At 39.6% G+C, this 15,741-nt stretch overlaps 1 protein-coding gene across 4 annotated transcripts in view; it reads left to right on the plus strand.

The window, feature by feature from the left end:
• The window catches only part of grin1b (glutamate receptor, ionotropic, N-methyl D-aspartate 1b), a 61,789-nt gene extending 48,268 nt beyond the window's left edge, over positions 1 to 13,521 (plus strand). For 2 of the 4 annotated variants that reach the window (XM_024003049.2, XM_024003050.2), the window contains 3 exons: positions 132 to 241; positions 553 to 698; positions 8,552 to 13,521. In XM_024003049.2, coding sequence (XP_023858817.1) covers positions 132 to 241; positions 553 to 698; positions 8,552 to 8,617 — 322 coding nt within the window. In that variant the 3' untranslated portion in view covers positions 8,618 to 13,521. Of the gene's footprint in view, positions 1 to 131; positions 242 to 552; positions 699 to 4,353; positions 5,649 to 8,551 lie in introns of those variants that run through there. The other 2 variants (XM_024003051.2, XM_024003052.2) reach the window with 2 other exon arrangements.
• The last annotated feature ends 2,220 nt before the right edge of the window (positions 13,522 to 15,741 follow it).

Below are 15,741 nucleotides of genomic sequence, written 5' to 3' on the forward strand. Positions count from 1 at the left end.
TAGCTTTTCAGTCCCAGCCTAAGCCTAATGTGTGTCCAGGAAACCACCCCATAGTATACTCTATGTATTGTATCAGTATTTACTGTTTGAGACCTAACCTAAAGTATGATCTGGCTCTTCTCCCATAACAGCTCTCATGAGAATGGGTTCATGGAGGAACTAGATAAAACCTGGGTGAGATACCAGGAGTGTGACTCCAGAAGCAATGCCCCAGCCACCCTCACTTTTGAGAACATGGCAGGTATGTACGGTTCTCCAATTTAGTCCATAATGATACAGAAATGAGAGGAAATGCAAATAGTAAACTGGTGTGTAAGGAAGTAGCCCCCCTTGTCTGAGCCAGAACGTTAGTCTATAGCAGGTGTGTAGGTATTCAAATTGGTGTGAAGGTATTTCTTTATCTGCAGAAGTTTGACAGATTATTGTCATTAGGTTTATTGTGTTCAAAATGGTTCTCCATGGCGGATGCAGGGGCCACTGGAGACTTGGTATGGCCTGTGCACCGCAGGCAGTAAAATAACAGGTTGGCATGTCCAAATTGCCTCCTAACAGGTGTGTTCATGTTGGTTGCTGGGGGTATCGTCGCTGGAATCTTCCTCATCTTTATTGAGATTGCGTATAAGCGCCACAAAGATGCCCGCAGGAAGCAGATGCAGCTGGCCTTCGCTGCGGTCAACGTGTGGAGGAAGAACCTACAGGTATGATCTGCCCGTCTTCACACACAGGCCCCAACAGGGCAGCACTTCAGACAGCCTGTAGAGTAGGGTCTCAAACTCGCAACTCGCAAGCCACATCTGGATCTAATGCGGCCAGTGGGGATCTTAGTAAATCCGGTCAGCGGTTGTAAAAAWAAATAAAWWAATAAACTTCACTGGGGATAGACTTATAGTCTGTTGTTGAAATCTAATTAAATTCTTTGCCTTTGCCAATTCAATAATCATTCTACCCTTTTTCCATTTATTTTGAGATTGTCGCAGGTAACCGCCATTGGAGAGTGATTCATGTGGACAGGATTAGAAAAAGTTACATTATAACCTTCCACAGAGCTAGTTGGGTGTACTACAGTATTATAGAAATTGAGCTGCATGCTACTTCTCTAAATTTGGAAATGACTTATAATGACAGATCCATGTTTTTTTGCACTCCAAATCCCTCCCAAAACATGAATGTAACAAACAGCTGCGAGGATATTTGCAGCTCCACATGCATACGTACAGCACACTCCCCTGCGCCTGTGAAAGGACTGATTTCATTATCCTCATCTTCAGCTGCTGTGTGTCTGAGCGCACAAGGACACGGCCGGTCCCCTGCCTGGAGGGGACGATGACCCCCTTCCCCCATCCCCACCCCTCTCTCTCTGTGAAGGGCAGAGTGGGGGAGTGCAGTGGGGGGGTGCACCAGGGGAGTGCACCCCGGGTGAGTGCAGTGGGGCACCAGGAAGCTCTGATGTTGCTGTACAGTCAGCCAGATGCACACTGGGCCCGGCTCTCTCACTAAAGGGCTAGGCTACTGAATAGCACAACGGGTGGCAGCCAAGCATCTCCTGGTCAATGGTCTCTCTTGACGCACATCATGTCCATGTACTGTTTGTAAAGCGGGATCGGAAAGTAACAGGGCTTTGGCCTTTTGTGTCTTGAAAGGCTAAGCGGGCTAGCTTTGGTTGACACACCATATAATCCATATTGTACAAACCAGTGCTTGAAGTGGATCTGAAATAGGTGCCAGTGATCATAATATTTTTTTAAGCCGATATTCAAGGTGCCGGTACTATGTACTGGTGATCACCGACCCAACTCAAGCCAAACAATACAAGCCATATAAGACTCTGTAGTAGCATGCAATGCTCCCAGCCACTGATTAAATCCTCCAACAGTTTAGAGAAACCTTTTKTTTTCTGAACATGGTCTAATTGGTTGTAAAATGTCAAGGTTGAACTTGAGCTATATATTTCTTAATTACGTTGACGATTGTGTCAAGTGGGACCAGCTAATGTGAATCTCATTTCATGAAAATGTTCTCTGGTCCAAAGCGTTAGTGTGCGTTCCTCTAGTAGTTGCAGACCGGAAGCAACTTGTTGTCATTTCGCGATGGGACCAAAGCTAGTGGCTGCTTAGCTTTGTAGGTCCTTTAACTTTTTGTCATCTGTGAGTACTATATTCGAGGTACACTACCAGTTGAAAGCAGAGGCACCAACATTAGATGCCTGTGTATAACTTCTCACCAAAAGATACTTGATTTTCAGTGTTGACAGATTGTTAAACCTGATGCAAGCTGTTGGGGAAGATAAAAAAAAAAGCAGTTTCATTTGAAGTATTTTCTATCTCAATGGACAACAATGAGGTGAATTTTGCTGCAAGTCTTCGCCTGCTTGTGCCAGAGGCCATAACATTGAGTTGGGCACTCCCACACACTACCAGCCATAGGGCCATTACTATAGGGCTCCCAATTACAATAGTACAGTTATCAGGTTTCAGGTAAGACCCAAGTGTAGACTGTGTAGAAGTAACAATGTTTATTGTTACAACAGGGGCAGGCAAACAATAGGTCAAGGCAGGCAGGGGTCGATAATCCAGAGTAGGGGCAAAGGTGCAAGACRGCTCAAGGTCAGGCAGATGGGCTCGGAGTCAGGACAGGCAGTGAAATAGACAAGGACAAGTGAAATAGATCAGGCCGTGACAACAGTAAAAGCATTTCCTTGTTCAGTTCAACGGAGAGAGCACTTACTGTTCTTTGAAGCTTTGACAAATTGTCTTGTTCTTTCCGACTACTGAGCCGTGAGGTAAACAAGTCTAAATAAATCTCCTTTAGATGTTGTATTTGGTATTGTTTTCTATGGAAAGTGAAAAACACAAGCAAGGCCGGCTAATATTTGTGCTGGGACATATCCACTGGGCCACTGTGTATTGTTGTAAGGTCAAATGAATACCGTACAAATTCTCATTATGTTAAAAGATGGATGCCCTGCTTTTGACTGGATGATGTATTATTGATTTATGTGTGATTTATACTCTAAGCCGTATGAAGGGTGTACATGTCCATATTTAAACAACAATAATGGCAGACGAACAACGGGCACCAGTGAAAAACGTGCCCTAATTTCAGGTGCACTACATGTACTGTATGCTTCTCGACCAACTATATTTCTCCCCATATTTGAAATGCATGACTAGTCGTCTGTTCTCGGGCTGTATTAGCATTTCAAACGATTCCAGACAGCCCTCTGATCAAGGCGGTGTTGTTGAGCAACCTCATTCAATGGTGAACGGTCTGAGAAGGTTGCAATGAAAAGGAGATGAACACAATTGTGGAGATTGTAAAGGGGGATTCTGCAATGATTTCACCGTTGTTGTTGATATCCTGGATGTAATAATCTCTTGAATATACTGATATACCGTGTTTCAAAGGGTAAAACGTGAAAAGAATGTTCCAAATGATTTAGACATATAAAACAAATCACAAAGCAATATACAGTATTTAGCTATTTATAATCAGACTCCCTTATCTGTTTTGTGGAATTGACCTGGTCCATGCTTTTTGAGGAGTCAAGGACTATTAGGGGATTATAGCCACCAAGAAGACGCAAGTTCATGTGGGACAGTGCTGGCCTATAGGTTCGACATCATATCACTCATTCTACATACTGTATCCCTTTTGGTTTTCCTGCACTGCATGTTTTCTGGTTGAAGTCACACCCACTACCAAAATCTACTTTCCCTGCTCCTCTTAGTCTTCACCGCTCTCTTTGTCGTGGGAGAAACGCCATTATACTAGTGTTGGTATAACGCAAAGGGACCTTGTTGAATTTCACATGGTTTATTGATTCGTCGGTCCATATTTTTTCCACGATCTTACTGATCATTGTGTAACCAGCAGTAACCCCCCCCCCCTCTAAAAATGTTTTGCTCTGCCTTATTGTTGTCTTTATTGCATTCGTTCTAGCTCATTTWCTTTGCTCACGCTTTTGCTTTTCGTCTTGAAGTAAAATAACCATGGATGGTTCTTATTYTACTGTACCATGCCATCCGAGGCAGTCCTCAAAAAGTAGCCAGAAGAAATATACCCAGATCTTAATAGTAACCCGGCTCCAATTATAGGATACTTTATATGTCCACATGGCATTGGGTGTAGACAGAAAGTGGACATGAGATACGGGACCATATTAAAGCTGGTAATTGAAATAGAGACGAGTGTAACTACTCTGCAAGTTAGTCTGCAGGTTTGGTGTACAGTAATGTAGTCGTGTGTGTGTGTGTGTGTYTGTGTGGGTGGGTGGGGGAGGGGGGGGCACTGAGACCAAACACACTCCTTCATCAGGGAACACCAATAATGTTTCTACATATATATTTATTTTAGGATAGGAAAAGTGATAGAGCAGAGCCTGACTCCAAACAGAAAACCTCTTTTAGGTCCATCAGTACCAACCTGGCCTCCAACATCAAGAGACGTAGGTCCTCCAAAGACACGGTAAGGAGTTGAAGGAAATTACACCCTCCCTTGTAATTCTCTCTCTTCCTCTCTTCCTTTACCTCATCCTTTTTTCTCTCTCTTCTGTCATCTCTCCTCGCAAAACGTTTCATTCCAGGCTCTTGTCAGTCACCCTCACACATGGAGTTACAGTCATGGCCACGTGTCTGTCAGTCAGTCATCGATAAACCATCCAGACATTTGTCCTAAACCAAAGAAGGAAACCGATATGAGCAGGAGTAGGCAGTCTAAAGCTACGGGCTTTAGTTTTCTTTGATACATTTTTTTTTGTGTGTTTTTAATGACTACTATGCAAAGGGATACAAGAGCTAGTCCTTATGCTGGTCTTTCTCCTGTGGCTAAACTAGACACCATTTTGGTTTGTGCTCTCCTTTTTAGTTGTGTATGTGTGTTTATCTCCTTTCACTGATTGGTCTGTGTGGCACCTTCCTTTGTGTGTCACATTTTGTGTGGTTGTTGTCATATCCTTTCAAAAAAAGAATGGCCAATAAAAATCTAAATACACCGGGTAACAGACTTTACATTCTCTTTTCTTTCCACAGACTTTACATTTTTAGGGATCTCCTGTCGAGTGTGTTTGACCAAACAATATGTACTTGTAGTGTTTCAATCAACAAATGCTGCTGGGAATGAAAGGAGATATAATATAWTACAGTGGCTTGCGAAAATATTCACTCCCCTTGGCATTTTTCCTATTTTGTTGCCTTACAACCTTGAAATAAAATGGATTTTTGGCGGGTTTGTATCATTTGATTTACACAACATGCCTACCACTTTGAAGATGCAAAATATTTTTTATTGTGAAACAAACAAGAAATAAGACAAAAAAACWGAAAACTTGAGCGTGCATAACTATTCACCCCCCCAAAGTCAATGCTTTGTAGAGCCACCTTTTGCAGCAATTACAGCTGCAAGTCTCTTGGGGTATGTCTCTATAAGCTTGGCACAACAAGCCACTGGGATTTTTGTACATTCTTCAAAGCAAAACTGCTCCAGCTCCTTCAAGTTGGATGGGTTGCACTGTGCACAGCAATCTTTAAGTCATACCACAGATTCTCAATTAGATTGACGTCTGGGCTTTCAATTCTGACCAGTTTCCCAGTCCCTGCCGATGAAAAACATCCCAACAGTATGATGCTGCCACTACCATGCTTCACTGTGGGGAGGGTGTTCTCGGGGTGATGGGAGGGGTTGGGTTTGCTCCAGACATAGCGTTTTCCTTAATGGCCAAAAAGCTCAATTCTAGTCTCATCTGACCAGAGTACCTTCTTCCATATGTTTGGGGAGTCTCCCACATGCCTTTTGGCGAACACCAAGCATCACTCTTCCGTAAAGCCCAGCTCTGTGGAGTGTATGGCTTAAAGTGGTTCTATGGACAGATACTCCAATCTCCGCTGTGGAGCTTTGCAGCTCCTTCAGGGTTATCTGTGGTCTCTTTGTTGCCTCTCTTGTTACTCTGAGTAATGCCCTCCTTGCCTGGTCTGTGAGTTTTGGTGGGCAGCCCTCTCATGGCAGGTTTATTGTGGTGCCCTATTCTTTAMATTTTTTAATAATGGATTTATTGGTGCTTCGTGGGATGTTCAAAGTTTCTGATAGTTTTTTATAACCCAACCCTGATCTGTACTTCTCCACAACTTTGTCCCTGACCTGTTTGGAGAGCTCCTTGGTCTTCATGGTGCCGCTTGCTTGGTGGAGCCCCTTGCTTAGTGGTGTTGCAGACTCTGGGGCCTTTCAGAACAGGTGTATATATACTGAGATCGTGTGACAGATCATGTGACATTTAGGTTGCACACAGGTGGACTTTATTTAATTAATTATGTGACTTMTGAAGGTAATTGGTTGCACCAGATCTTATTTATGTGCTTCATAGCAAAGGGGTGAATACATATGCACGCACCACTTAATTATTTTATTTTTTTGAATATTCTGAAACAAGTAATTCTTTTCATTTCACTTCACCAATTTTGACTATTTTGTGTATGTCCATTACATAAAATCCAAACAAAAATCCATTTAAATTACAGGTTGTAATGCAAAAAAAWTKGAAAAATGCCAAGGGGGATGAATACTTTTGCAAGGCACTGTATATGCATGCCATTTATGTCATTGTGGATTGCGTATTGTCCTGGTGATAAATCTCAAACAAACGTTTTTATGTTGAATACTTGGTAATTTAATGACAATCATKTCTACACTAGATTATCCAGAGCTCAACACGTTCGTTCCAGGAGTCCTGGAACTGTTTATGGATACATGAATACTGTATATATGGTTACTGTAGCAGGATTCATGCTGAATGTAGATTTATAATAGCCTGGTGTGCTGTAGCTAACTCTTTGTGATGCCATACATGTTTGGTGTGACAATGGATGAACTCAGAGAGGACTTACTTGACTGAAGCACAAACAGACTGGAGTACCAGGCTACAAAGTCTAGACAGAGGACTGGAAGGTATTCCAGTCCCTTGATCATTGGTATTGTCAGCTGAAGATTTTAGTCATTTCAAAAACGGTTTATTTTGTTTTACTTTTTGCCTCCAGGTTGTGCCATCCAAAGCAGTTCGTCAATCTTCTAGAGCCCTGTCTCTGTAGACAATCAATCCAATTTTATTTTTATATTAATTTTGTATTATTATATAGTGATAAAAATAGGTAGCCTAAAACTACCCACAAAAAAAATCCTACACTTTTATTGGAATTTACCCATTTATTTTTGTTGTAACCATCCTATTATTTTATATCAGTGTTTATTTATAAATGGATTTCAACGGATTGTGAGTATCGGTATCCACACCATATGCCACACTGCTTCTTTCCACCTCCTTGGTTGTTGTGGAGTAGACCAGTGTTTCCCAACCCTGGTCCTGGAGTACCCCCAACAGTACACATTGTTGTTGTAGCCCTGGACAAACACACCTCATTCATCTTATTGAGGGCTTGATGATTAGTTGACAAGTTGAATCAGGTGTGCTTGTCCAGGTTTAAAATAAAAATGTGTACTGTTGGGGGTATACAAGGACCAGGGTTGGGAAACACTGGTGTAGACTGTTGTCATACTGTTCGCCTGTCTGTTGGCAGGAGGTGCTGTGAGCTATGATTCGGAATGTGAAGCTGTACCTAAAATTGAAACGGCATTGGAAACAGTGAGGTCACACATGTTCATTAGTCAAATGTTGTTGAACGTCGCAGATAGAAATGCCATGAATAAAACTGATGTGTTTCCTTATTCTACATRTCAGAAAGGCATGTTTATTCTACATACAGTAGCATATCTCTATCTTAACGTTCCACAACGTTGTACCCTTGGTACAATCTCATTTTCGTGGAATATCATGTCAACTTCTTACATTTCCTTTATGGATTTCTTGGTCACAACAAGAATACTTGACCCAATAAAACATTTTTTTTAAGGTGGTGGTAGTTTTGAATGATAAATAGCTTCATGCCTTTCATCCACTGTATTATAATCACTTTTATACAATGGTAATTGGTAATCCGTGGTGAAATGAACTATTTCTCAGCAGGACAAAACATCCGTGCCTGGATATTATCATGTCAGTTTCCATGGTAACCGAGGATAGGCCATTTCATAGACCCTTTGTAACACCAAACTGAAAATTCTTCCCAACACTGATGATAAATTGTGTTCTGTGCTCCAAAATGTCAGGGTATGAAATTTAGCATTCATTTAAAAATCCATATTACACTTGCAGGCAAAATATGCAAAATGGGTTGGGACAACACATCTCTGTATAAATCAATACCATACAGCGGGRAAAAAATCCAGTTACTTGGCAACAACACTGTAGCTTAGTCTCACATCTGTGACCTTGCTTTGTTTATTGATCAGCATGCACAGTTCATAGGCTCCCTGCGGTGCTGAGCTTGATCTGTCCAAACAACCATTCCGAATCACAGGCAAACACTGCCTTGCGGGGGGAGGGGGGACTTGATGACATAATTATGTTACATAACATTTGTTGTGTTGTATGCACCGTGAATATATATGATGTGAGTACAGATGAAATAATTCGTTCTATTTTGTGTTCTTCCCATACTCTCTGCAGCCTTATCCCACGGACATCACAGGCCAGCTCAACTTGTCAGACCCCTCTGTCAGCACGGTGGTGTGAGAGATTGAGAGAGAGAAATGAGAGGACTGAAATGAGAGAGAGGATCCTGGTTTGGAGACAGAAGCTGGTCCATTGCTGCTACGCCACCTGAGCCATTGCCCATCCTGTTCTCTATCTACACACATAGAACATGTGTTCTGCTCATTCCCCACCAAACACGACAGGCGGGAACTGGATAGCTGACATCCCACTGACAAACTGTGCCAATTCACAATGGAGCCAAACCACCTGTTTTTTCCCACACAGAGGCCTGACCCAGCACAATGATAGCTTTAGGTTTATTTTTTATAATCTGCCTGCTAGAGTCATGTAGTTGTGTACTTTACGTGTGAAACAACAAGAAATATATACATTTTCTGATCATGTCATTCGCAATACATCGTCATGCACTGTGTTTCTGATTTCAATAAGCGATAGATTTAATAGATCATGTTTAAGAGTATTTTGTGATGTCAATGTCTTACTACCTCCACTTATTTAGACAAACCTTAGACATGTAGGCTACTGTAGTTAGATGTATTTGACATTGTATTTTCATAAGGTTTTCCTGTGTTCCATTTATCGACAGGTTTTTGTTAGCTTTAGCTAATACGATGTAGTGTGGGGCAATAACAATGGACAAGTTGTCAATTTATAAATTAGCAGCATACAGCTATGTTAATATCTAAATGTAAATCCAAGTTAAGCACACTTTGTCCATTGTAGCACTCATATCAGCTGCAATCCCTTTCTTTAGCTATAGATGTCTTTCTTAGCCCCTTTTATGTGTTCATTTACTTCATTCTCTCAGTGGTACAGCATTGATTGCGTGGCAGACTATTCTCAGCATTCAACAATACTACAATGTTTCTGAGCCAAACGTCTTTGGCATGACATCGGTGAAGGAGTTGCCATCAACAGAAATAGACTGGTAACCACTAGTGCTGTAGGCTATGTTGTTGTTCATTCAAGAAAATTGCTCTCTACATTTGTCGGTTTGACAGTGTTACATGGTCATTAATGCAAATCAATTTATCAGTCAACATCAAGTCTCTCTATATAGCCTATATAGTGCCTTCAGAAAGTATTCAAATTGTGTTGTGTTACAGCCTGAATTCAAAATTGATTAACTATTTCTTTTTTCACCCCTCTACACACAATACCCCATAAAGACAAAGTGAAAACATGTTTTTAGACATTTTTGCAAATATATTGTAAATTAAATACAAACATATCTAATTTCCATAAGTATTCAAACCCCTGAGTCAATACTTTGTTGAAGCACCTTTGGCAGCGATTACAGCTAGGAGTCTTTCTGGGTACGTCTCTAAGAGCATTCCACACCTGGATTGTGCAACATTTGCACATTACTCTTTTCAAAATTCTTCAAGGCCTGTCAAATTGGTTGTTGATCATTGCTAGAACAACCATTTTCAGGTCTTGCCATATACTTTCAAGTAGATTCAAGTCAAAACTGTAACTCGGCCACTCAGGAACATTCACTGTCTTCTTGATAAGCAACTCCAGTGTAGATTTGGCCTTGTGTTTTGGGTTATTGTCCTGCTGAAAGGTGAATTAATCTCCCAGTGTCTGGTGGAAAGCAGACTGAACCAGGTTTCCCTCTAGGATTTTGCCTGTGTTTAGCTCCCTTCTTCTCCTTTATTTATTTTATCCTGAAAAACTCCCCAGTCCTTAACGATTACAAGCATACTCATAACATGATGCAGCCACCACGATGCTTGAAAATATGGAGAGTGGTACTCAGTAATAGAGTAGATTTGCCCAAAAGTGTTAATTGCTTTGCCATATTTTTTGCAGTATTACTTTAGTGCCTTGTTGCAAACATGATGCATGTTTTGGAGTATTCTAATTATGTACAGACTTCTTTCTTTTCACTCTGTCAATTAGGTTAGTATTGTGGAGTAAGTACAATGTGGTTGATTCATCCTTTTTTTTCTCCTATCTAGTTTTCTCCTATCATAGCCATTAAACTCTGGAACTGTTTTAAAGTCACCATTGGCCTCATGGGGAAATCCCTGAGTTGTTTCCCTCCTCTCTGGCAACTGAGTTTGGAAGGATGCCTGTACCTTTGTAGTGACTGGGTGTATTGATACACTATCCAAAGTGTAATTAATAACTTCACCATGCTCAAAGGGATATTCTACGTCTGTTTTTTTTTAAACCCACCTACCAATTGGTGCCCTTCTTTGTGGGACATTAGAAAACCTCCCTGGTCTTTGTGGTTGAATCTGTGTTTGAAATTCACTGCTCGACTGAGGTACCTTACCGATAATTGTATGTGTGGGGTACAGAGATTAGGTAGTCATTCAAAAATCGTCTTAAACACTATTATTGTACACAGTCCATGCAACTTATGTGACTTGTTAAGTACATTTTAGCTCCTGAACTTATTTAGGTTAGCTATAACAAAGGGGTTGAATACTTATTGACTCAAGAAATGTCTGTTTATCATTTTTCATTAATTTGTCAAATAAAATTAAAAACATAATTCCGCTTTGACATTATGGGATATTGTGTAGTCCAGTGACACAACATCTCAATGTAATCAATTTTATATTCAGGTTGTAACATAACAACGTGGAAAAAGTCAATGGGTGTGAATACTTTCTGAAAACACTGTAGTCTCTCTACATAGTCTCTTTTATATCATGACATTATTGAGGATATTGTGACGTGTACATGATTTCTGGATGTTTTGAGCCTAGACTGCACTGACAATGATTGTCTCTCTTTGGCTCAAAATATCCTGTAATGATATCTATGTTATCGTGGTGTGTATATTATGTATATGTGTATATAAATATATATATATATATATATATATAAGTTCTTTCAACCTTAGGGGCGTTCTGGTAATCGGCTAAGATGGCTGTTGTAGCTGTGTGATTAACCCTATAAGTTAATGACCTATACTACTTTGTATTCCTAATATAATAATATATTTCACTATATCACTGTATTTTTGCTTTATATGTGAGATTAGATTAATAAAATCCCTCACTCTTACCCTTTCCTATTTCCCTTACTGCATTTACACCGACATTTAGTCTGTCAATAGCAAATTGATTAATTGCAAAAACTACATATTGTAAAAAAGTTTGTTTCCTGCAAAAACCTGTCAGAGATCCTTCGGTGTATCCTGGCATGTTCCTGACTCAAGATCTGAAACACTGTTTAGCACTTTTGTCTTAAAGATCCAATGCAGCCGTTTTTATCTCAATATCAAATCATTTCTGGGTAACAATTAAGTACCTTACAGTACTGTGATTGTTTTCATTTAAAATGGACAAAAAGAAACAAAAATTGCTTCTTAGAGCAATTTCTCAAGCAAGAATTTAGCTAGGACTGTCTGGGAGTGGTCTGAGTGGGGAGCGGAAAACTGGAACTCTCTTTCTTATTGGTCTATTAATTAATTTACTGCGGCCAAAACTCCATCCCACCAAAACAGGCTGAAATTTCTGGCGATCTTTTCAAACAGCTCTTACACTGAAAGGACATTATCTTAATTTTCACAATTTCACAGTATTATTCCAACCACATGGTGTATATATATATATAAWATATATATATATATAAAACAAAKGGAAAACAACGTTTTTGACTGCACTGGGCCTTTAAACAATCAACATGAGGGCTTTGCTCATAATTGTGAGAAATTAAGAATGTGAAATATATACCTGTAACTGTTACTATACCTGTATTTTATGGGCCGAGAAGATGTTTTTGTGCAATAGGCTCGTTTTAAATGTTGATGGTTTTAGAGAGAGACATGAATTGATCTGTCTGGAATAATTTTTGAATTATTTATTATGGTTTCAGTATTGACGGGCTCAATTTTGCATAGGTGTTCCATTTATCATTCAAGTGAAATAATGTGGGGAAATATATGAATTATTACTTATAACAATGTAGCCATCAACTAGAGATCGGAAGTTTAGCTATGGTTGTGTCAATGTTCTCATGGATACTGAAAATATACCTAAATGATTATGTAAGTATAATAATTATTAATGAAGTTTAAATTGAGGTAGAAATATTTGATAATCTAATTTCTCAAAACAGAGTATTTATTCAGAATTGTAACTCGAAATGGTTGGGTTTATTTAGGCTGTGAAAATTTCTGTTCTGTTAGCCAAGAAAGTTCAGTAGTTGCAATGCTTGGGAAAACAGATTACATTGGATTGTGTGATAGAACTACAGACTGTGAGTAAAGTGTACAATTGTCATTCAGGTGACTCAAAACATATTCAACAACACAGTTCTGTATTATTTTWATGTAAAATTACAATTTTGCAGGGCTTTAAGATATAGTAAGTTACTATAACTTGATTATCAATCACTACCAAATGTGCTTTGAATATCATTCCTATATTGTGTGAATAATGACTATACATTATAATATCTGTTTGTAATAGAAATCAGTTGTACTAATAAAATGTCTGATATATTAAATGCTAKTTGGACACACGTTAATTTATTCAACTTTTGATGAGTAGCCTAAACAATAAAGGCAGCATATAGCCCACTAGATCTTGTCACGAATACCACCGAAGGTGGCTCCCCTTCCTGTTCGGGTGGCGCTCGGCGGTCGTCGTCGCCGGTCTACTAGCTGCCACCGATCCCTTTTTATTTTTCGTTTGTTTCTGTCTAATTGTTTTCACCTGTTCCTTGTTGGGGTTTTGGAATGGGTGTTATTTATGTTCGTTTTGCCCGCTGGTGTTTGTGCGGGCTTGTTGGTTGTTACGTTTGGTGATGTATCATGTTTTGTTTTGGRTTTTCGCTGTCCAGTGTTTGTAACGAGGTTTGGGGTTTGTTTAGCGCCAGTGTTTTGGGCATTCACCCATGTTTTGGACCTGTTACGTTTTGAAGGACATTAAAGYGTTTCCCGTTCATTTCGCTCTCTGCATTTGGCTCCTCACTCATTTCACTCACCCGTCGTTACAGATCTACATGTAGGCCTATGGAAGACATTTCCAGGAAAGGAACTAGTTAACTAAGGACACACTGTTATTGAGTGGATATTGATGCAATGCTAACATAGCCTTTCTATTTTATTATATTGATGCAATGATAAGGTATAGGCTATAACTATTAAACTCACTCAATTCATTGTTGTTTGAACAAAGATGCTCCCAAGGATGGAGGAGGTCCAGTTTTTAAAACCGGATTTATTCTCCTCAACGGCTTTTTGACCTGAAGTACCATTTAGGTCTCCACATGAGCTGACAAAATGTGACCAAACTGTTTGACCACACCGTTTTGTTGCGAGTGTGCTTTTGCGCACAATGCCACGCAAACGGTAGGTCTCTGTTTCCATTAATGTTTTTTTTTATTGCTTTGGTACTATTTTCACAAGTATGTAGTGAATTTTCAAAACTCTTCAAAATTCCAAACTGGTAACACCTGTAACACAGCCAGTCTTACATTCAAAACCTTTCATTGTGCATTCATTTTGTTTGTAGAYGTCTTTCACCACACAACCATTGACCCAAAATGTACACTGAACAAAAGTATAATCGCATCATGTAACAATTTAAACGATTTTCCTGAGTTACAGTTCATTTAAGGAAATCAGCCAATTTAAATAAATKAATTTGCTCCTAATCTATAGATTTCACATGATTGGGCAGGGGCGSAGCCATGGGTGGGCCTGGGAGGGCATAGGCCCACCCACTTGGGAGTCAGGCCCACCCACTGGGGAGCCAGGCCCAGCCAATCAGAATGAGTTTTTCCCCACAAAAGGGCTTTATTACAGACAGAAATACTCCTCAGTTTCATCAGCTGACCGGGTGGCTGGTCTCAGATGATCCCGTAGGTGAAGAAGCTRGATGTGGAAGTCCTGGGCTGGCGTGGTTACACGTGGTCTGTGGTTGTGAGGCCGGTTGAAAGTACTGCCAAATTCTTGAAAACAATGTTGCTTATGGTAGAGAAATTAACATTAAATTCTCTGGCAACAGGTCTGGTGGACATTCGTGGAGTCAGCATGCCAATTGCACCCTCCCTCAAAACTTCAGACATCTGTAGCATTGGGTCGTGTGACCAAACTGCACATTTTAGAGTGGTCGTTTATTGTCCGCAGCACAAGGTGCATCTGTGTAAGGATCATGCCGTTTAATCAGCTTCTTGATATGCCACACCTGTATTATCTTGGCAAAAGAGAAATGCTCACTAACAGGAATGTAAACAAATTTGTGCACAAAGTTTGACAAACATTTCTGGGATCTTTTATGCCTGTTCATTAAACATGAGACCATTACTTTATATGTTGCGTTTATATTTTTGTTCAGTATACGTGTACTGTGAACTATAATGAGTACATTGGTTTAATCACCAAAACACAACATACTGATACAATATATTCTCAATTTAGTTATTTTAACAACCAGTTCATCCAATAGCAAAAAAAGTTGATACATTTTAAAAATGACCTTTGAATGTAGTATGCTACAACCCTGTAAATTAAAGTACATTAAACTGTTTTCACAGTAGGCAATGACTTTTCCATAATTTCTATCCCAGGTGTGATCAAACGTGTTATTATTGAAGACATCTTTCACAATGTAATACAGGTTTTTAAAATTGCTTTGGTACTATTTTCACAAGTATGTGGTGAAAATTCAAAGCTCTTAGTACAAAACTCCAAACTGTTAACAGTTGTAACGTAGACAGTCATACATTCAAAACCTTTTATTGTGCATTAATTTTGTTTGTAGTCATCTTTCACCACACAACCATTGATMGAAAATATACATTGCCTTCAGAAAGTATTCACAGCCTGAATTTAAAATGTATTCAATTGAGATGTGTCAGTGGCCTACACACAATACTGGCTTACACATATAATGTCAAAGTGGCATTTTGTTTTTAGACATTTTTACAAATGAATTCAAAATGAAAAGCTGGAGTGTCTTRAGTCAATAAGTATTCAACCCCTTCATTATGGCAAGCCTAAATAAGTTCAGGAGTAAAAGTCAGATAAGTTGCATGGACTCACTCTGTATGCAATAATAGTGTTTAAGAGGATTTTTGAATGACTACCTCATCTCTGTACCCCACACATACAGTTACTGCATCTGTAAGGTATATCAGTCGAGCAGTGAATTTCAAACACAGATTCAAACACA

This window comes from Salvelinus sp. IW2-2015, linkage group LG15 (genome assembly GCF_002910315.2).
Source record: "Salvelinus sp. IW2-2015 linkage group LG15, ASM291031v2, whole genome shotgun sequence".
Lineage (NCBI taxonomy): Eukaryota > Metazoa > Chordata > Actinopteri > Salmoniformes > Salmonidae > Salvelinus > Salvelinus sp. IW2-2015.